The sequence below is a fragment of the Mus caroli genome, unplaced genomic scaffold (assembly GCF_978045245.1).
Source record: "Mus caroli unplaced genomic scaffold, Mus_caroli_1 scaffold_2, whole genome shotgun sequence".
Classification (NCBI taxonomy): domain Eukaryota; kingdom Metazoa; phylum Chordata; class Mammalia; order Rodentia; family Muridae; genus Mus; species Mus caroli.
Window position 1 is genome coordinate 104,155,402 of NW_028227257.1, and position 23,170 is coordinate 104,178,571.

Consider the following 23,170-nt stretch of genomic DNA (forward strand, 5'->3'; position numbering starts at 1 on the left):
AAGAAATGGAGGGCAACCATTTCTCTCCAGAGCACCCAGGAGGCTGCAGGTCACACCCTGAAGTTTCCATATCTCGGTTTACATCTGAAATTACTGAGAAAACCTGGCATGGTGCACTTAAATGAGGGGTTCTCTTTTGCCTTCTGTCAAAATAAGCAGAATTGAGGCTCAAGAAGAGATGTAGTTGACTTCTAGAAAAAAAAAGTAAGTTCCTTTTTGTACAGTTGTATCTGTGACCTTAGATTTTTGTGATCAATATACCAATTTCCCTCTCTAGTTAATCATTCATCCTCTATTTGATTCACCTAGTTGACAAAGGAAACATTTATAAACAAAGAGTGATGGGTTATTCTGGTAAGTGCTGGCAACTTAGAAAAAAATTTTAAAGTTAGATTTCTAGGTTAAACCTGTTTTAATTTTATAACAGATAGACTAGTTAATATCTCACAACATATTAAATGAATGCAGGATCACTTAAACTCGATACAGAAGGGAACTGATACATTACTAAAAGAGACCAGCGAAGCATTTGAGAAAACCAAATAAGATTTCAAGGTTACAACCAAAGCTTGTTACAAATAAAGACCGTAAACTGGGGGCTGAGAGGTTGTCTTTCACATTGAAGAGAAATGACTTATCTCTATAAGAGACAAAGCCATGGCACTAAAGCTGCACACTTCTGTCACTAATAACCAGTGAGCAGAACTGAGTTGGTTTCCCAGACCAGGAGCTGGCAGGTTTTTACCTATAATACCTTGGGTTTTCCACGGTAGGCATTCTCTGGTACAGTTACTCAACTCTGCCACTATAGCAGAAAACCAGTCATAGACAATAAATTAGAATGTACATTGTTGTGTGCCAATAAAACTTGATTTATAAAAATAAGGGGTAATTCAAACTCAGTTTGTACATGGTAGACTCTCATTTTAGAAAATCTCTCCCTCCATAATTAATAAAAAAATTCAGCATATAATAAAAAGCATAGAATATGTGCAAAGATGCCATAACAAGAGTGAGGAAACCAAAGGCTTCACGTAGAGCACATTCCAGAAAGGTTGACTAAGGTTTTTCATGAAGTGAGATTAAGCAAACACCGTCGATCTGAAAAAAAATGCTGAAAAAGAAGCTGCAGAGAAGTCAGAAATATATTGAGAAGGGAGAGTAAGAGGAGGAGAGGGAGGAGATGGAGGAGGAGAAAAGGGAGGATGGAAGGAGAGGAGGAAGAGAAGGGAGAGAAGGAAAGGAAGAAGAGGAGAGGCTGAAGAGGGAGAAGAGGAGGAGGAGACAGAACATGTTGTTGGTAGAACTTGGAAGAAGAAAATGTGAAATCATACAGGACTGAATATTACATTTTTAGAAAGCCAGAAAGAAAATAAAAGACAGCTCTAGATGCTTTAAGGAGCATGAAGAACAAAATTGAAAACGAAATGGAGAAAAGTAAATTATAAAGAGGAGAGAATGAAAAGAGCAGAGTCATAATGAAAGTTCAAAGTAAGGATAATTCGCTGCCTCTGAAGAGAACACAGCAGATGGAACAGGAGAAGGCTTTCAGAATCTATAACTCTAGGACATTTTATTGAAATAAAGTCAAAGTTGGATTTACAGATTGAAAGAATGCTATTCAGAAGTCAGCACTCACTGCTCAGCACTGAAATACATCTGATGCTAATGGAATTTAAAGATAGGGAAAAAAAAAAAAGGAATCCAATCTGTGGGCATCTAGGCAAAGACTCTGGAAAAAAACTTCACTCTGACGTTCGTTAGGCTTCTTAGGTGAGGTCCCCCACGGCTAGACCTAGAGCAAGACCTAACCAATCCTCCGGGGGAAGAGGTGGCTCTGTAATTTAAAATCCATGCAAGTTCCTATTCAATTCTTTAATCACAGGTGGTCTCAAATATGCTTTCGAATATGCAGGTGAGATTCCATGGTGCTTTTAAATCTGCAAGCAAGAGTGTAAGAGGTATAGTTCCAAGAGCCTGGAGAACACGGGCGGCTGTAACATCACCATGCAAGGGGTGAATGACAGCAAGATAAATAAGGGCTGCATCAAGGGCTGGATGTGCTTGAACATGCAAACTGTGGCTAAACCAAGGTCTATACTTGCAGGAGTAGAAGCCTTACATTATCAGCTGTAGCAATGGTGTTGGTCCCTGAACTTGGGAAACATGGCTAGTGGCAGTGGGCTGTGTTATGCAGCAGTGCACTGTCCAGGGAGATATAGTCCTTTTGTGCCTTGAATGTGAACTGTGAGACACAAGCCCATCTATTTGAACACTCAGTCTTCTGTCAGCTCTTGGCACTGCTTCGGAAGGTTGAGGAACCCTTAGGAAATCCAACCTTCCTGGAGGAGGTTGGTCACTGGAAGTAGGTCTTGTGGTTCAGCCCCACTTCCTGTTCACCCCTTGCTTCTTAACGGTGAATGCATTGTAACCTGTTGGCCTCTCTCTCCCGCCATGACGCCTTCTCTGGCTGATGCCAGGTCTTCCCACCATGAGGGACTATGTCCCTCAAACAAAGCCAAAGTAAACTCTTCTTCCTTTATGTCCCCTCTCATCACATATTTTTGTCACAACAAGAAAAAAAAATCAGTAGCACAGTCCCTTTTCTGCTAAGTGGCATTGTCGGGGGATAGGGGAAGAGATGCTCCTATGTCCTGTCTCAGCTGTGTTGTTCGTAAATCGGTTCTGAGAAGTGATGTGGGATATATATACCTATTATAATAATGCCTGGCTTCATTTTTGAGCTCACTGCGCTGTTCTTTGTGGTTGTTTGTCTATCTCTGCAATGAATGCCCACAGTCTTAATGTCTACCATTTTACAATAGTTTGTATTAGATAGGGTAAGTCTTCTATAGTCTTCAATTTTAAAATTGTAATCTCACTGTATCCCAAGAGAGGAAGGGGAAGTCCCTCTTCCTGTACTTCTCCTTTGTCAGGGAGGAAAGTCTCCCCTAAAAGGGCCTTCCAGAGTCTACAGTCATGATCTTTGGGCATTCAGGTATAAACTGATATTTACTGAGTTTCAAAAATAGAAACAATGAATGTCTTTATAGATAGTTCCATGCCAAGATTAAAATCCCACTCTCTTGCTTCTCTTAAGTGTTTCAGTCCATTGATTTTAAGTGACTTTGTCAATTAGAGAACAAAACAAACCCTTATCTGTACACTGCTGTCAACATGAGGAAATGCTTAGGCTGCTGAAGTGAATAGAGTCAGTTTAACCATATTCCATTCTGGGGACTGTCAAAGTGACTCTGTCACTTCTCTTAGCTTCCAGTTCATGCACTTCCTATTACCCCCATGTCTTGTGGAGCTTGGAGAAAAAAGTGAATGTAGAAATTGCAGCCTTAGAGTCCTCAGGCACCATCTGTTTTGTTATTTCTCAGGGTTCTCTCTGTTCTGATCATCCTGATGGTGGCAGCTAGTTCCTCGTCCAGCATACTAACAGGCACTTCATAGCTAAGCCTATGACTTCCGGGCTCCTTTCCGGAGATCATTTACTGAATGTAGCAGAGCTAGCCATGCACATTGGCTTTCTATCGTAAGTCCTAACCCCTTGGCCTTTGTGTGCATACATGCTCAGTGAAGCCAGGGGCTGGAGATATTCGCATGTCCTCATCTGAGGGGAAGTGGCAGGCGATGAGTGTCATCCAGCAGTTCTAAACCTGTGTGTGATTCCAGCCCCTCATTCATGGTGTGTAATTCCAGGTCCTCATAAATGGGTGTGTGATTCCAGCCCCTCATTCATAGGTGTGTGATTCCAGCCCCTCATTCATAAGTGGATTACAAATACTGCTTCAGGCTTCCTTTTCCATCACCTTCTCCCTATTTTTCTGTTTTATTAAATTTTCCTTCTACAAGGGAGCCAACTTTTGCCTCATTTTTCTTTCAGGTGATATTAGAGTACAAAACAAAGGGCATATTCTTTACATTCATGAGAATGTAAAGCACACACAGTCAACCTCTAATACTAATGCATCATACATTAAACATTATATAGTCATATATTAACTTTCCTTATTGGGATTCAAACATGCATTATTTTGAGCGACAAACCACCTTAACTCACTTTGTTAATAAGTGTCTATTAATGTATCAACTCAACTCACACATTGGTCAAGTCCCTGCTGGCTGTCTCTGATGTGTTTGTCCTAAGTTTCTCATACTTCTAGATTCCTCTATAGCAGTTACAGAATCATGTTACAGCTCATGTTGCAAACCACAGAGCAGTTTCCAGCCTTTTCCTCGCCTTCTATATCTGCACCTCTCTTCATTCTTTTGTGTCTGTGTTCATACATCATTCCTAGTTCTTCCGCCCTGGTGCTTCTATCACTGACTTTACTAATCTCTCACGTGGGATTGTCTCCTATTCCCATCTTTGCTTGCAAACAGGGGATTCTCTTCAATCAACTATCAATGTGGATGGCTTCTACTTAACTTCCTAATTACACACCTGCTTTTTCCTAAGCTTCATGTAGTTTCGTAGCTATCCGTTGGCTAGGCAGTAGTGTTCAACATTCAAGGCTCACCACTTCTGTTGCCAGGTTAACTTTCTGGTTTTCTCTCTCTCATACCTAGTCACCTCCCTATAATCGGTCTGGGAGGGTGTTTGGATCTCTGTTTTTGCATATAGGGTCTCTGCGAAAAACGAAGTCACTGTCAGTGAAGGAGATGGCTCTTCAGGCTATTGCAACAGGGAGGATGCGCATCATTGAGGAGCGTGTCAAAGAAAAGGAAAGATGCTTGAGATTTAAGGCAGCCGTGAGGTTGGAGAGCAGAATACAGAACTTTGCCTGGAATACTGGAATACAGTGCCTACAGTAACATAGGCACTGCTAGAACACTGGCTGGAGTTTTCTTTATCAGAACTATTTTGGGCTTAGGGTTCAGATAAAATTTAACACTGTCTGCACTGACTGTTCTCTGCGATCCTCCTTCCACACCGTGTATAGTCGGTTTACTCTCCGGCTCCGTGCCCTTGAAGACTGATCTCTCTACACAGCATGATTCCTAGGCTGCTTTATCCTCTGGCTTCCAGTTGAGTCCCACAGACTGAGAAGATCAGCACAGAGCTTATGAAACAGAGGTGTTGCTGTCTCGTCTCACCCTGTTATAAAGGTGGCTGTGTTCTTCTACGGTTCTTCCAGTAATCTCAGCTCCCAGAGGAAACCAACAACGCCACTTCCTTCTTCCATTCTCTCTGGGTTGCCTCCAATTTAGAAGCTTAACTGTTTTCAGAGTCACTAGTCACTGGGCAGTTCCCCGTTCTCCATTATTTATTTTTACAGAACACACTCCCATAATTAGTCTTTTTATTGAAATAGGTTCCATTAAACTCCTTTGGCTTATTTACCATCTCCTTACTGCCAGAATAGAGTGGTCTAGAGCCTCAGCTTGGAAAAACTACCTCTCTGCTTGACTTAGAGCTGTCTACTCATTGCTAGGGCATAGTTCACATGGTGATCTGATCATGGCCCTGCATGCTTGGGTAGCCTTGGAGCATCTGTCAAGGTAGAATTATGCATCTGTAAATTGCTTCCTGATCTTTACTGTACTATATTGTGAGTTACTTAGGACAGGGCATTTATATTCCTTTCTACTTCCAGAGCCCATCACAGTGCCTGGAGCACAAAATACTTCATAAAGGCTGACTGAGCAAACACATAAAAAGCTAATTAACATACCGGGAAAATTTGTGAAGAGAGAGGGTAGTGGATGAGCAGTATGGGCAGTCTTCGGCCTTTTTGAGTAGCCCTCTTATGAAAAAAATTAAAATTAAGAAACCCCCCCCCTTTTTTTTTTTTAAACAGAGTCTCTCTGTGTGGCCTCTGCTATCCTGGAACTTTCTCTGTAGGCTTGGCTGACTTCAAACTCACAGTGACCCACCTGCCTCTACCTACCAAGTGCTGGATCAAAGGTGCACACCACCACCACCACCACCTGGCAACAAAAATTTAAATTGACGATTACTTAGCTGTAATTTTCTTTTTGGTGCTGGAATATCTATAGTTTTGGTTCTGAAAGTTGTTTTTCAGTGGGAAGAACAAAGGAAGCAGACTAAGTGCCATGTGATAGATACCCAAATTAAACAGGTTTCTTCTCTCCATGGAGCCTTTCCAAAGAGCAAGCAGGGGAATCTCAGGGGGATCTCACTACCTTCGCTTGGCATCTCTGGTTTTCCCGGGGTGCAGTCACCAGGCTGATCAAGGCAAGAGGAACTTCACTAATCTGGAAGCGGCTGCTGGTACTTCCCTTGGGAAACCCTTCATGTCTCTTTATATACGGGCATGTCTGTGTTCCTTTCCTACTCGTGTGATAAAGTCAGAATTGAGTTCATGTACCAGATTTTATAAAATAAATAATAAATAAATAAGTCCAGAATTGCCTCAGATCATGAATACTGTCACGTTTACAATGGGACTTCTGTTATCTTTATACTTTCGTCTGTTGCTTTTTGGTTATGATTGCTGCAGCTTTGCAAACTTGATCCCAAACAGTTACCTATTCAAATGAATCTTTCTTTCTCTCCCTCGCTTCCTCCCTCTCTCCTTTCCCTGAGTTCCCCATCACCACCAACTCTGTCTCTCAGGCCTGTCTCTAGGATCTAGATCTTCTGCCTCAGTCTCCTTAGTGCTGAGATGACAGAGATCTACCACTAGCCGTGCCCAACTCAATTCATTATACTTTGTATAGATTCATTTTAAAGCATAAAGACATGGAATTGTTATTAGAGACACTTCTGAGAGTGAGAGTGAAAAAAAAAAGCACTATTTTTGTCCCCGCATGGTATGCCTAATTAAATGTTGTTTGTTCTGTGACAACCAGGACATGTGTGTGTCTCCAAATATATCCCTTGCAGCTGACCTTGGCACCTAAACTTTCTATTATTACAAGTTTCTTTTTTAGAAGATTATAATTCCAGGAACACCCCTTTCTGAATTATAGATCAATTACATCTATTTACCATTAATGAATTTATCAATACCCTTTAACAATCCAGCAGATGATAACCTGGCCCACAGAAAACTCTAGTGGTTCTCAGCCTCTCTAATGCTGTGGCCCTTTAATGTAGTTCCTCATATTGTGGTGACCCCCAACCATAAAATTATTTTATCAATATTTTATAACTGGAATTTTGCTACTGCTATGAATCGTAATGTAAATATCCATGTTTCCGGATGGTCTTGGGGGGGGGTCACAACCCACATGTTGATAGCCATTGCTGTAGATCAAAGATTGCCAAATTTATTTTCTGTAAAGGTTTATCTAGTAAATATTTGGGGCTCTGTTGCAATATAGTTTCATCTGGAACTATTTATCGCTATTGTTTTAGTAGGAAATGAACATGGCTCTGTTTTAATAAAACTTTATTTATAAAAACAGGTGGTGATAAGGATTTGACCTATACCTGCTCTAAGTGATAGAAGACAAGCAGATGAGGTTACATCCCCAGGATTCTGCTACTTCTCTGTGAATTACTCATCTTGAATGTGCACAAAGGCCCAAGTATAAACTATGGCTTCCCAACAACTTGCCGAGGCAAGTTTAGCTATGGTTTTAAGTTTCAGGTTGGCCATAGATGACAGACTGTATAAAGAGATTTTACTAGTAGGTCTGGGTCCCTGATTATGTGGCTTTGACTTAGATTTATGGCAGTAGTAGAGTCTAGACTGCACCATAAACCTTCAAAATCAGACAGCCTGGATCCAAAACACCTTCAGGCACATAATGGGCCCAAGGGTGATGTCTCAATGCCTCCCTAACTTGTTTGGCGTACACCCATGTGGTTTCGTCTCCAATAGTCTCATTGCTGTACTTACTTATTTTATTACTCTCTTGATGGGACTTGGGCCTGCTGCTTTTTTATTCTTACATTGTTTGCTGTTAGGTGTAGGCTAGTAAGTGTTGGATTCCTCTTCCTTGCCATTTCAGGTTTCTTGTTCTACCCCTGAATAATAATTCTACACAACCTAGTATCCCACATAAGGCTTTCAAACTTAAAGGACTTAAAACTTTTGAGACCCATGGATGGTACCACATACATATAGTCTCAGTTTAGGAGGCTGAAGCTGATGGGTGGAGTTTGAAGACAGCCTGGGCTACATGGTAGAACACTTTCTCAAAACAACCCTGATAACAAACCAGAAAATGTAAAACTGTAAGTGAAGAAACATTGCAAGTGCTCATGACATGTTATATGTGTGCAATGTCATGAGAGGTTTCTCAAGCAAAAAAAGGAAAAAGAGAAAACAAAACCAAATCAACAAGATTTAATCAAAAGTGTGTTGTATGGAGGTAAGACTTAGAATAAAGAGCTTTGCTTTGAGCTTCTGAACAGCCAAAGTAAAGGGAAAATTTGTATGGATGTTATAATTCCCTTCATCTAGAAGAAGGAATCACATCAGGGCACCAAGAAAAGAAAATCTGATCCTGTGTTTTAAAATTAAAATTATTTTATTGGGGGAGAGAGAGAGAGAGAGAGAGAGAGAGAGAGAGAGAGAGAGAGAGAGAGAGAGAGAGAGAGAGAGAGAGAATGAAAGCATTGGTCTCTGAGATTATTGAGCCTGAGAAGGTCATTGAACTGCCATCTACAAGCTGAAGGACAGGGAAAACTGGTGGTGTGCATCAGTCTGAGTTCAGGAACCACAGAGGCCAATAGTGCAAGTGATGGTCTGAGGCCAAAGACAGAACCAGCAGTACCAGTGTCTCAGGGCAGAACAAGATGGACACCCTAGCTTAGAGCGAACTCACCCTTCTCCTTCCTGTCTGTCCAGACTCTCCGTGGTGGTGATGAAATTTGCTCAATTTACTGATTCAAATACTAGCCTCTTCCAGAAACATCCAGAAGTAATGTATTGTTAGCTATCTGGGCATCCTTAGGCCAACCAAGAAGACAAATTCATCATTCTAAATGGTGTTGAAGTTTAGCAGTTGTGTTTATCTGATAGCTCCCTGCTTTGTGTGGAACTTAATAATTACTAGATAATTAATGTTTAAATGAAGCCCAGCCACTATCAATATTTGATTATGACTATTTTTTCCTAAAGACACAAGAACCTAAGAATTATTATGTAAATAAATTTGTATGTACATAGTTTACAATGTTTAAAAAAATACAGTCTACAATACTATCTTTGTTTTTCATACTGATTGTAACTTCAGGGGCTCCCAAGACCATTCTCTGTTTTAAATGACTGCCTAGAAAGACTTAAAGAAAATAGTAGCAATGAAACATGACAGTACATATAAATGTTGTCCACCAAGGCCTGAGCCTTAGTGTATAGAATCTCAACTGGGGCTCTATCACAAAAACCTAGTTGGCCATCCATCTATTTAACTAACTTTCATCTCTGTTCTTCGAGAGGTCAGATGACACCATGAGGCCCAAGACACTCTGCACATAGCCCCTAAATCATAGTTTGGTGGGTCTCAAAGCACTGTTCTAAATCATGTTGTTATTATCTAGCCGTGCCAATGTCCCCTAGTACATACACTTGTTTATCAAACATTTCAAGGATTTAGGGGTTTCTCTCCCAAGAGCCAGGGGCAAGTGTGAAGATTACATTCTCTCTCTCTCTCTCTCTCTCTGTCTGTCTGTCTCTCTCTCTCTGTCTCTCTGTCTCTCTCTGTCTCTCCCCCCCCCACCGGTGTACACTCATGCATGTAGAGTACAATGCCAGCTTTTACACCTCAAATGTCACCCACCTTGATTTTAGAGACAGTGTCAGGGTCTCTCAAAATCACGTAGGACTCAACAGATAGGCTATGCTGGCTGGCCAGTAAGCTGTAGGGAATTTGCCTGCCTCTGTCTCCACAGTGCTGGCTGGAATTACCAATGTTTGTCCCTTTACCCAGTATTTTTATTACACACTCTGGGGAGTCAAAAATAGGTCGTTATGCTTATGTGGCAAGCACTGAACTGTCACTCCAGCCCTAAATTCTTTATTTATGAATCTTCCATCTGATTTTTTTTTGGAGGGGAGGCAAGTTCTATATGTAGATCTGGCTGTCCTAGAACTTGCTATATCGATTAAGCTGGCCTCAAACTCAGAGATCTGCCTGCTTTTGCCTCCAGAGTGCTGGAATTAAAAGCATATGCCACGCCACCTTGCACATTATAGCTGATTGTTATCGTGGCTTCATGGGCTGTTTACTATGGGGTAACAGCAATTGGAACCTGTGTACCTTCTCTCTTACAAATGAAATAAAATTTGAACCTGTTTTATTTTTGTTTTAGGTTTTTAGGGCCTGAGTTAGCTCAGGCTGGACTTAGACTACTTAGTTGACCTCAGAATCTCTAGGACTTCTTGAACGTCTCACCCTTCCGCACACCTCCACTCCCAAGTGCTAGAATTCCAAGCATGTGCCATCAGGTTTAGTGTATTCAAAGCTAAAGATCCAACCCAGGGTTTCATGTTAGGCAAGTTCTCTACAAACCAAACAACAGTTTCCAGCCCTTGGCCTTGGATTTTGTTTCTTTTGTTTTTCTTTATTTATTTTGTTTGGGATTTTTTGTTTTGTTTTGGGGGTTGTTGTTTTTCGGCTTGTTTTCATTTTAATATTTTTAAATGCTCATCATTTATATTTTAAGAATCAAACATTCTCAAGCTCTATCAAGAATATTTATATGTCTTATATTCTTTGTGATCTATGCCTATGCATCTGTAGCTTAAAATTTCTCATTCTATCTTATAAAAATGCTTCCAGATAGAAAACACATTTTAAAAATATCTTAATTCTCTTTATTCTTGGGACATTCCCTGGGATTGATTCTTAAAGTGTAAAACCAGTGCATACTTACATGCACGTGTACACACACACACACACACACACACATGGGAAGGGTACTATAATTATAAATAAAAATAAATACTTTTAAAAAGCTCTAACTTCTCATGGAAGGAGTTACAGAAACAAAGTTTGGAGCTGAGATGAAAGGATGGACCATCTAGAGTCTGCCGCACCCGGGGATCCATCCCATAATCAACCTCCAAACGCAGACACCATTGCATACGCCAGCAAGATTTTGCTGAAAGGACCCTGATATAGCTGTCTCTTGTGAGGCTATTCAGGTGCCTGGCAAACACAGAAGTGGATGCTCACAGTGAGCTATTGGATGGAACACAGGGCCTCCAATGGAGGAGTTAGAAAAAGTACCCAAGGAGCTGAAGGGGTCTGCAACCCTATAGGTGGAACAACAATATGAACTAACTAGTACCCCTGGAGCTTGTGTCTCTAGCTGCATATGAAGCAGAAGATGGCCTAGCCGGCCATCATTGGGAAGAGAGGCCCCTTGGTCTTGCAAACTTTTTATGCCCCAATATAGGGGAACACCAGGGTCAAGAAGTGGGAGTGGGTGGGTAGGAGAGCGGGGTGGGGGAGGGTATGGGGGACTTTTGGGATAGCATTTGAAATGTAAATGAAGAAAATACCTAATAAAAAATTGGGGGAAAAAAGCCCTAACTTTGCAAAAATGTAAAGTAAATATGTTGGAAAAATGTACTGAATTCATTAATGATAGTAACAGAAAGTTGGTGAGACTGATTCTAAAACAGAGACTATGCTGGCTAGTTGTTATGTCAGCCTGACACAAGCTAGATTCGTCTGGGAAGAGAGAGCCTCAATTGAGAAAATGCCTCTATCACACTGGCCCTGGGTAGATGGTTTCAGGGTATATAAGAAAGCAGACTGAGCAAGCCTGTAAGCAACATTCCCCCATGGTCTCTGCTTCAGTTCCTGCCTCCAGGTTCCTGCCTTGAGTTCCTGCCCTGACTTTCCTCAGTGATAGAGTGTAACTTGCTTGTTGCAAGCTGAAATAAATCTTTTCCTCTCCAGGTGACTTTCAGTCACGATATTTTATAACAGGAATTGAAACCCTAAGACGGGAGTTGAAACAATGCTAACCCAAATGACTACATTATACAGATATTTTAAAGTGATTATTGTCATCTGGGCCAATGCAGTTGGAAGCAGTGGGCTTTGATTTTCTGCTGCACAGCAGTTATATGCTTTTCTTCGTGTATAAAATCCATTTACATTGCTGTCAGTATTTCAAAAGTTAACACCTTCCCTGACAGAAAATTTAATGTTCTATAAGTAGTAAAATTAAGTCATAAATTATTATTGTTGATATTAGAGAATTCAAACTTATTTACTGGGTTAATAAATGAAATGATATATACTTCTTGATTTCTAAAACCAGAAACAATTGATGATATTATATCAATGTATTATTTGATTAATATTATATGGTGCCAAGCCAAGTGACTTTAAGTTACTTTTAATCTGTTTATTCATATTTGAACACAATTATAGTTAACAAATAATTGTGAAATGAATTTTAATTAATTAATTAATTAATTAATTAATTAATTTGGAGACATGGTCTTACTGTGTAGCACTAGCTGACACGAAAGTTGCTATGTAGGGCAGACCAGCTTTGGAACTCATTGAGATCTGCCTGCCTCTGTCTTAGGAGTATTGGGATGAAAGGTGTGTACTACCATGCTCAACATGGAATTAAAGTTTCTAATGGCGGAATATATCTGTCTATTTTGCTTTTGAGCACATTATACATACATAATTAACAGCTGCAACCCTACTTGCTCTTGCTGATGAAGGCAGACTGGAGTAGTGGGTAAATAGACCATTGGAATCAAACCAACATGGTTTGAATCTCAGGTCTACATCTTCCTGTGTAACAACTTACCCCCTCTAAGCCCTGCTTTCCCTTCAATAGTCTGGGGATCATATACTTGGCTTAACATCTTGTAAATATTTACCCATATGCAAGGAGTGGCTATAACTTGCACATGCCTCATTTGCAACAAAATGGTAGGCTGATCCCTACAGCATGGTTCTTTTTTTTTTTTTTTTAAGAAGAAAAACTTGATGCACTTTAGGCCAAATAATGAAAAGAAATTACAAATAATGAAAGACCGAGCTTGCAAGCCCGGGTACAAAATAGCTCTGGTCAAGTGGTGTTGGTGATGTTTGCTACAGAAGAAATCAAGCAGAAAATGTGCACTAGACCTTTCTTCTCTTCTCTTGGGACCTCCCCACTGAAATGGCTCTTTAATCCCCAATTATTGTAATGATCATCGCAGGGATGAAAACGGTTATTGCATCATTTGGACCTGTGGGGAAGCTTTAATTGACTTGGATTTGCTGTCTCTCTGTATGACACAGGTGGTGAAGTTTACCAAATCCTTTGAACTGATGTCTCCAAAGTGCAGCGCTGATGCTGAAAACAGGTAAGGCTCGTGGGGTTCACACTTGTCTTTTGATGTTCCTTGGTCCTTGACGTTAGCTGTGTTGCATAATTCTTTGAGGATAGGAGTCCTGTTGCGCTGTATCATCAAGTGCGGCCATTTCTCACTTTTCTGAAATTCGGGAAAAAAAAAAAGCTATTGGTGAACAATGAGTGTGTACAGGATACATCGCCCTTGCCATGTGGTCTTAAGACGAACTTGTAGGATGAGGTTTGATGGCACTAGCCTATTAGACTAGCTGCTTGGGAAGCTCAATCAAGAAAACCCCAAGGTCAAGACACACCATTGCTGTGGAATAAGACCAAGGGCATCTTGGGAAACTTAGTGTGATCCTGTCTCAAATACTGAGATGTTTTAACTCAGTAACTGAGTGCTGGCCTGGAATGAGAGTCTCTGGCTCACTGCCAGTACCACAGAAAAAGAAGAGTGAAATTTAATACTTGTGATACATTATAATCTTGCCTGCAGACTTTAATGTCACCCTTGCCTGAACTTTGAAATGGTTTGAGAATTTCAGAATTGCTTTGCAAGGAGTATGGGATAGCAATGGGGGAAGCCCATTTTCTTCAATCTCCAGCTTTTGGTTTTGTTTTACATCAAGCATTTGATATCAAACATCTAATATTGAAGCTGTAAATAAAGCTAATTTTTCATAGTCTCTAATTGTTCAGAAAACACAACTTTCTGCCTCATTTTGACCTCCTTGCTTACTTACATTAGGCCAATAATATCTTCTCCTGATGAGAAAGGTGAGTCCAGTAGTTTGTCTCTGTTGGTATCTTTGAGTCTGTCACAATAGCAGTGAGGGTCAGAGGCAGCCCAAGAGTACCATGAGGTTTGCACTCCTAGGAATAATGGCCGGGACACTACAAAAGTTGATTCTCTTGACTTTGATTCATCTCCAGAGGGAAGGGTAAGAAGTAGTGAAATTAAGCAAAATGCAAAGATTTAGAAAAACTATGGGTCAGGTGCTGAGGGCGGCAATATGAGGCTGCCACTCCTGATCCTGATACCAGTCTCAGTAGTGCAATCAACTTCCTTTCATTGTGTGCCAAGTGTGCTGACCATGTGCTGACTGAGAATAAGTGCTTCACCTCCCCAAATCTTTGGAAGAAAGACATGGTTAACCCTGTAAGGCAGAAGAGAAAAATCAAAGGTTGGCAATGGCCTAGCTAACCTTAACTGTCAGGTTGACACAGCCTAGAATCACTTGAAAAAGAAATGTCAATGAGTTTATTGTCTTTATCAGGTTAGTTGTGGGCATGTCTGTGAAGGGCTGTTTTAATTGTCGTCTATATTGATGTTCATGAGCCCAGATCACTGCACATGACTCCCGGCCTATGTAAAAATGCCTGTTAAGTATAAGCAAGCGAACAAGCAAGAGAGAGAGCAGATAGCAGCATCCCTCCATAGTTTCCTCTCTAAGCTACTGAATGAGGTCCTGTCCTGGCTTCCCTCATAACAAACTGCAACCCAGAAGTAAAACCCAACAGAATCCTTTATCCCCAAGTTGTTTTTTGGTCAAGAGTGTTTTATCAAAGCCATGGACAGAAAACCAGATTAAGCAAGTTTAAGTCACTCGGTGAAGGCCCTGCGACCAACAAGAAGTAGCCTTACATCCACGGACAGCTCTTCTGAACTGCAAACTTTGATTCTGTTGTGATGTTTAACTTAAAATTCAACAATTGATCCCATATAATGAGTATCTCTTAGGTTAATGTTTCTCAAATCTGGTTGATCAGTTAAAATCAAGTTGGGGAATTTGGCAAAAACTTAATTCTCACATGTATGCTGAGATGTCCCTATTAAATATATTGGAAATGAAATACAAAGATATATATATTTAAAGGGCTGTCCAGGTAAACTTCCGTTTCAGTAATTCAAGAGAGATTTGATTTTTAAAAATATGTATTACTGCCCTTAATTTTGGAAAACAAATACTGTATTAGTTACTTTTCAAAACACTGGACAAAAACAACTTTTAAAAGGAAGGGGTTACTTTCACTCACAGTCTGAGAGTAAATCTGTCACAGTGGGAGTCATGGCGGCAGTCATGAGGCAGCTGGTCGTATTCCCTCCAGTCCGGAAGCAGAGTGCAGAATGGGCTGAGTCCCCTCACTTCCTCCTTCTTATTCAGTCCAAGATCACAGACCATGATGCCACCTGCTTTTAGGGTGAATCTGCCCACTTCAAGTCATCAAGTCTAGAAGCACACACACACAGATCTGTGCACAGTTGGCTCCTGGGAGATGCTAGGTCCTCTGAGGTTAAAAATTAGATCAGTGTTTATCATCACAGAAACCAGGAAGTCAAAACGAACACTTTGTTTGTTTGTTTGTTTGTTTGTTTTACTCAATTGTATGAATTTAAGAGAGACTTTGACTATGTAGTACGCAATTCCATGTATAGGGGCATTGTTTCAAAAAGTAAAATTACAGTAGAAAAGAGCAAAGCAGTAGGGGACAGAAGTTGACCGAGAGCTGGGCTAGAAATGAAAACAGGGATCCAGCTTATGGTAGATTATCTGTACCTTGTTAGTGATGGTGCCTGAATTAACAGAGATAAAGATGTTTGAAGGGATTCTCAAAATTTACACTAAAACGACTTGTGATCTCTATGATTTATTCTTTAAACAAAAGTTATAATGAGAAGTTGAAGCTTTTTGTAGGAAGGTTTTATGTTCACGAGAAGGCAATTGTGTTGGCATCTGTATTTCTTCATGTCAGCCAATCTCTATCCAACCAACATATTTAGACATAGAGCCACTGGGGTATACTCAGAAATTTTCCTAAATGGAATGTTGTAAAATGACAAGAAGTACATTAGAGAAAATATCTATGGATGTTAACTTCATCAACCATACAGTATGCCATATCTCCCATCTATACAGGCCTTATTCCATCTATGTGGGCTCTGTGGCGTTCTTGAGACATATCCTTTAATACCCCAGTGCTTCAGTGCTGCTGAGTTTTCTGCTGTTGAGCCTCTTCACTTGGTTACTTCAGAGTTAAAAGATTCTGGCCTTACAATTGTTTTAAAGAACTTCCATGTCAAAACGAAATGACCCAAGACCCAGACTGCCCTTGAAAAACTTTCTGATAATAAAAAAGAAAGGTCGGCTTTTCTTTTAAAAGACAGTTTAAAAGTGCCTTTAAACTCTGACATCATGAGGCAGTCCCATTCATTTTTCTATTTATGGCTTCTAAATTAATGGAGGACATTCATCTATCTCAGAAGACCTTCCATTCTTTGCCTAGTGATTTTCTTCTTCCAGATGTGGATTCCTTCAATCTTATTGGAAGTGAAAGGAATAAAGACAAGCAGCCCCATGCGTAGTTGGTCAGAGGCACCGAGTGGGTGTTGAACAAGCAAAAAGGCTCCAGATCACAGCCTTTCTCCAAGACTTCAGATCACAGCCTTTCTCTCACATTTTCAGCCCTTGTGTTCACCTTCCATCATGTAACACCTTACCTGTAGATGTTGACCATTAAAGCCCCCAGTCCTCTGAACATCACTCAGGAATAAAACAGGACAGCCTATAAAGAATGATTCTTATAGCTTCAGTAAAGATATTTCAGGACACTACTGCACTCTAATCAGCTACAGTTTGAGGCTTGCTGATTCTTAGCTACAATCCTTGGAGACCTTTTTTTTTTTTTTTTCCTAAACAAATAAGTTTTACTGCTGACTCATTGACCAAGCCAGCTCAGTCAGTCAACGGATTCTCCAGGGAGGGATGGAGGGTTGAAAAGAAAAAGACAATTAGACAACACAATAACTTATAACATGACCCCAGTCAGTTCTGAAGCTGAAGATGAATTTAATTTTTTTCCAGTCTGCTTTTATATCATTCTAGGTATATACAAAGGATATGTTCAGTCCTTAAGACCTAAACAAAGTAGTTAAGGAACAAACAGGACAGTAACCAAAGTAGTCAAACAAGGCAATAAACAAAGTCCCATGGTCACTGTGTTTAGGGGTTTATCAGGATGATCCAGATACAAGGAATACAGTACATTCCTCAGTTGTATTTGCCTTAAGCCTACTTTGTTGTCTTAGCTCAATGTCAAATTCCTGCCAGATTCCTAGAAGGTAGCCTCAAAAGCTCTCCATAATTCATTAACTTCACTTAACCTCTTAAGCAGCCAGTTTCTCCATGGTCATGCCTGTGGTCTATATGTCTAATATGTCTATATTCAACCAGTCTCTCTCTCTCTCTCTCTCTCTCTCTCTCTCTCTCTCTCTCTCTCTCTCTCTCTCTCTCCCTCCCTCCCTCCCTCCCTCCCTCCCTCCCTCCCTCGTCTGTCTGTCTGTCTGTCTTTGTGTACATACCTGCTTCAGGCAGGACATCCTTGACAATATCTCCTTCTTCTACTGATAGGAAGCCATTTTGTGTTGTGGTAGCTGCCTGTGCTTTCTGCCTTTTTTCCTAACTGTATTCATTTAAGACACTTCTTTAGTCAACACCCATATCTTGACTACCTACTGCCCAAGGCTGGGAACTGTCAGGTGACAGGGCTATGGAGATTAAAAAAAAAACAAGCAGAGGACTTTATCCTCAAGGACTCAGTGGTCACCCAACAGTGAAAGTAGACTAGAAACACAGTAGAATATAATAAAACAATCTAATATAAAACATGTAACCAGAGCCAATCCAGCCTCCAGATTACAGCTACAAAGAGTCACATTAACAATGAGAACTCCTACTTCTGCTCAGCCAATTCTCTCTAGTAAGACGGGTGCCCAGACCTTGTCAAAGCAACCTATAGAGATTTCAAGAAGTCTCTAGGATGCCTCACAATCACGTTTATTACTGAATCATCATTTTTCCCAAGCACTCACCCAGAGCTCCTGGCTCAACAAGCATCTTCCAGGAAGGGCCTCCTGTCTGCTCTCTCCTAGAACTCCCATGTATACAACCGGAGTCTCGACCAGTTCTGCATAGTTCTGCGCTCTCTTATATGTACAGGCCATTTTTCCCAAACCTGAACAAAACTGATAATTTGTGTGGAAATCAGGGAATGTGTACTTCCCATAACATGTGACATAGTATATTGCCTGGCCCCTAAGTGACCCTGTATAATGGTGACTTTTGTCACCATTAGCAGAACATAAGAATATAAACAGGGACATGTTTGCATATGAAAGGACAGTTGTTTGCATGAGTTGATGATTGTGAAAGAAAAGGACTATAACGGTGAGGCTTGAGTATCTAAGCTTGACTGAGAAGGGAGATCAACAGAGAGGTCAAAGAGTAACTCAGTGCTTGACTCTCAGTCTAAGGTCTTTTTTTATACAGGGCTTATACAGGGTGTTATGTTAATATAAGGGGTGGTATCTATAGAGGAAAATAATAATAATTTTCTCTCTATCCTGATTTATTTGCCAAGACAGGACCCTATTAATAAAAAGTAGAGAAAGGCAGTGGTTATGTCTTTTTCATGTATGCATGGGAGCTACCAAGGGAAAGACATGTAACTCTTAAAGAAGAGGTGCAGAGCTATGGTTTGATTACCAGAACCCTCGTGGTACCTTACAGGCATCTGTAAGGGACCTGACACCATCTTCTGGACACTTTGGGGACGAGGCATGCACACAATATACATACATACATACATACATACATACATACATACATACATACATACAGGCAATATAGTCAAATACAGAAAATAAAAATAAAAGTAAATCTTTAAAAAAAGAAAGTATTGTTGAGAAGTGACTAAAGAGAAGAGGTGTTGACTACAAGATGGTAAATTATAGGAAGGGAAATACTCCATATGGCGTCCTAAGCTTTGTCATGTGGGTTTCTCTGGTGCATCTCCAGGCCAATAAGGGTTTAATGTTGTCTGTGGTGGTCAAATTTTATCCTTGCTCATAAGACAAGAGTAAGGGCACCCTCATTATCGTATGACCTACTTTATGGCAGAGAGCTTTTCTTGGATCTGCTTCTCAGTTTCTCTCAGCACAAAATAATCCTATGGTACAGGGCACATCTTTGTGTGACATGTTATTGTCTCCTATGGCAACCAGCTCATTTGAGGACAAATGGGAAGTGGACCTCAAGGAAAGCTTTTGTATGTGGTAAGACTTCAGTCAGGCCTTACAGGCCCTAACTAACCTCCAGGGAGGAGAACTGTCATGAGCAGAGACTTTGAGAGGAGAGACTGAGCGAATGAGCATCAGGGCTGTGAGCTCTTGTCACAAGGATCATCATTATTGCTGGTGATGGTCCCTAATTCCTTGTCGTATCTAACTACTGAGAATTCCATCTGACTGAGCTGAGAATCCTATCTGGTTCTTCTGCTATGCCCAGAGCCACTTAATTGGCTTAGAAACTGGAGAATAACAATAGATAGTGATGTGATGAGGTTTGTGTCTTGACAAGTCATGTGGGCTAGGGTGTGGAAGGACCACAGGATGGAAGACATAGGCCACCAGAGATTAAATCCTGCATATAGCAAAGATTCTTCTGTGGAAAACCTCCATGGATCCCCCTGTCCTTAACTTTGCCACATCAACAGCCATAATCTTTTGGCTGTTCTTACTATGCCATAGTCTCTAGACTCTTCACATCCCTTACCTATTCCCTAGATATATTCCAGCTTGCCAGGGTTGCAAGGGTTCTTTAAAGAAGTGTTCCATGATGGGGCAGGTTGTCTTGGTGTTTGCAGAATCAGGCTGCATCAGAGAGAGGCAAGTTCTGCTCTTGCTCACAATGCGACACTGGCTCTGTGAGGGTGGTCATAATCATCTTGTGTGGTTGATGCTGACATGCACACAGAAGACAAGATTTCACCTAAACCATTCAACTTCCTTCCTCCCTGGGTCTCCCTCTGGGACCTTCCATCAGAAAGCTACCTTTGTGAAACAGCTGAATAAACCTTCCGAGCACATTTGTTCTGTTTTTAACAAGATTCTGTTTCTGGCCTTACTGCACAAGCCTTTAATTTGATACCATATTCGTAAGATGAAAAATACTATTTAAAGAAACATAACTATGTATAGTCTTTACTTAGTTTAAAATATCATTGGTCATGTTTTGCATATCTTTCTAAGATAAATATGAATACTTTAAGAATTGAACACACTTAGCTCTTATATTTAAAGTATCAAAAATCACATCCTGGTATCTACAATTTCTAGATGGCTACAACTGAATGAAGGATCTTTTCATATAATAATTTAATAGAATTTAGGGGGAATATAATCACTTAAAACCCAAGTTCTATAGCTATTTTATCTTCTCTGATTAAGGGAACTGTAGGGAAAAATCTATATTTTTTTAACAGAAAGGAGGAATTTTTATATTTCTATTTGTTAAAACCAGAAAGATCAGAGAAAAAAAAATAAAACCAGAAATCTTGGAGCATCTAGTAGGTCCTGACTCCTTGTTGTGGCTTTGGTTCTAGCTAACTTATTGAGTGCTTATTGAGCACGTACAAAGTCATGGGCTCAATCCCTCAAACCGTTAAAATGGAAAATAAAAGACCTATTGGTTGGTGAGCCTTTGAAAAGGCAGGCAAAACAGTAGATAGTTTCAGAAGTTAGAAAGCTAAAGCTTTCTCTTACCACTGATGAGTAGTCAGAAAAATGGCCTGCCTCAGGTCATTTGCTGCCCAATCCCAGAGCCAGTCAGTGCTACCTTCCATGGCAATGTATCTTTTACACACGGAATCAAGAATCTTGAATTACATTCTCCCCGAAGGATTTATATACAGTTCGTGTTGATGAAGAGGGAGAATCATTTTCTTCAGTGGTACAGCCACTGACAAGGTGCCCATGTTCTTACAAACAAACATTTACGCATGCTGTAAGCAACTCTAATGAAACTCATTAGGACAGACAGATGCATGCATGCACGTGCACAGAAAGGAAGAGAAGGAGGAAAAGGAAGCAGAAATAAAAGGAGAAAAGAAAAGAAAGTTCAGGGGGCCTAGTTGAGAGGAAGAAGAGAATGAGCAAGAGGCATAATAGAAGGTAATGGGTAAATATGATTGGTGCACACTGTGCACATGTCTGAAGATGACATACATACCAGTGCTGTGTATAAATTAACATGGTGATAAAATATTATTTAACATAGGCAGATTATACTCAGTCATTCGAATAGGTGCTAGGTAATCACAGGAGTCTTTGTAAATGAAGGCTCTCTGGTGACAGAGGCATACATTAGAGTCAAGTAGTTTGGGAGGCAGCCTGTCATTGCCGGCTTTAAAGACAAAGGAGGGAACCATGACCAGGCAATGTGGAAAACTCTAGAAATTGGGAAAGGTGAGAGAATGGAGCCTCTCCTAGACAATCACAATCCTAGATTAACCTGCTGCTGTTTGAAGCCACCGAATTTATCGTAATTTGGAAGAGCAACATTAGGACACTGGTATAGGGATTTAATTTGAAAATTAGTTCAAGAAAAGATTTAGCAGCAAATGAAGAGGCAAGCGAAACCATCAAGGATCCCCGGGCTGAGGAACTGGAGCTGAAACTCACAGGAAACCGCGAACCTCCCACATTAAGGATTTGTGAGAATTTGAGCACGGTTGCGTTGTGCTCCCTTTCAGTCTGTGCCTCTTTGACCTGTGCATGGCACAGGCATGCTGCAGTCAGCTGCTAGCAGAGTTCTCCCCTCTGCAGTGATCTGGGAGGCTCTGACCTCACCAAACCATAACTTCAGGTCACAATAAGTCACTTCTGAAAAAACAGGGATAGAAAAAAAAAGAAATCTTTTAAGATTCAAGAAATACACACATTTGCACACGCATACACAATACATACACACACATAATCTCATGTTGCCAAGCCTGGCCTTGAACTCCTAATCTTCCAATTCCTACCTTAATTCTGGTATTACAGAGGTGCATTACCATGCCTGACTTCCAAAAACATTTAAGATGAAAAAGGAGTTATTTTAAGTGTTAGTTCAGGGAAATAGTGTTGCTTAAAGGCGATTTCCCAATTGCAAATTCATGTCTACCTCAACCCTCAAAAGGAAACTTCACTTGGACATGAAGATAGAATCAGTTAGGCATCTTGAAATTAAATGAGGCTAAATTTAGACTCATTGGCCAGTCCATCTAGTGACTCATGTCATTCTGAGAGAAGTAGAGGCAAAGGGCCAAGTGCCATATGAAGGCAGGAAGAAATTGGAATATGGTATCTTCAAGCCAGGAACATCCCCCAACACCCCACACCATGAGAGGAGACATTACTATTACTACTGTTTTAAAGGTAGCAGTGATTTGTTCCAGCTATCCTAGGAGGTTAATACACTAGTTATTGAATGCGGACAATAAAATTGATAATGCCTATTCGATATTTTTCTAGCAAAGGAGTCCCAGGAACCTATGATTCTGTGAACCCCATATTGTCATGATAATGATTTTTTATTTAATTGCAGAAGGAGAATTAACTGTCCTTGAGCGTCTAATGGCGGTCAGACTTCTCTGGTCTTAGTGACAAAATGCCCATGGAATTACTCTTCTCATTTTTATAAATGAAGAAACCGATTTGGAGAGGTAAAGTGTGTTGCACACGCACAGTTTTAAGCTAGAAAAATCTTAAGCCAAATTCTGAGAGTAATATTTCACTCAAGGACCTCCCTCCCTGTGAGCTTAGGCCTGGAGAGGCTCCATTCTCATTCCCACCAACACCCACTCTGTTAGGACCAAGACTGCAATGTCTAAAAATACTTACATGCCCAGGGGTGCTTACAGAAGGACACAAGACTGGCATGTTAATCACGAGTCCAAAGCCTGCCTGGGCTGCCTGGTAAGACTCTGTCAATACAAAGCAAAAAATTAAACAACAAGAAAGTTCTCAAACTGACCAGGGAACCATTAAGAAGTTTGTAGCGTGATCAGGGTACTTAGCCATATTACAGTAGAATCTGGCTAAGCCAC

The 23,170-nt window shown here is 40.6% G+C and overlaps 1 protein-coding gene across 2 annotated transcripts in view; it reads left to right on the forward strand.

The window, feature by feature from the left end:
* The window catches only part of Pde11a (phosphodiesterase 11A), a 366,204-nt gene that overhangs the window by 127,654 nt on the left and 215,380 nt on the right, over positions 1-23,170 (forward strand). For both annotated transcript variants that reach the window (XM_021181980.3, XM_085834775.1), the window contains exon 5: positions 13,189-13,253. In XM_021181980.3, coding sequence (XP_021037639.1) covers positions 13,189-13,253 — 65 coding nt within the window. The remainder of the gene's footprint in view (positions 1-13,188; positions 13,254-23,170) is intronic.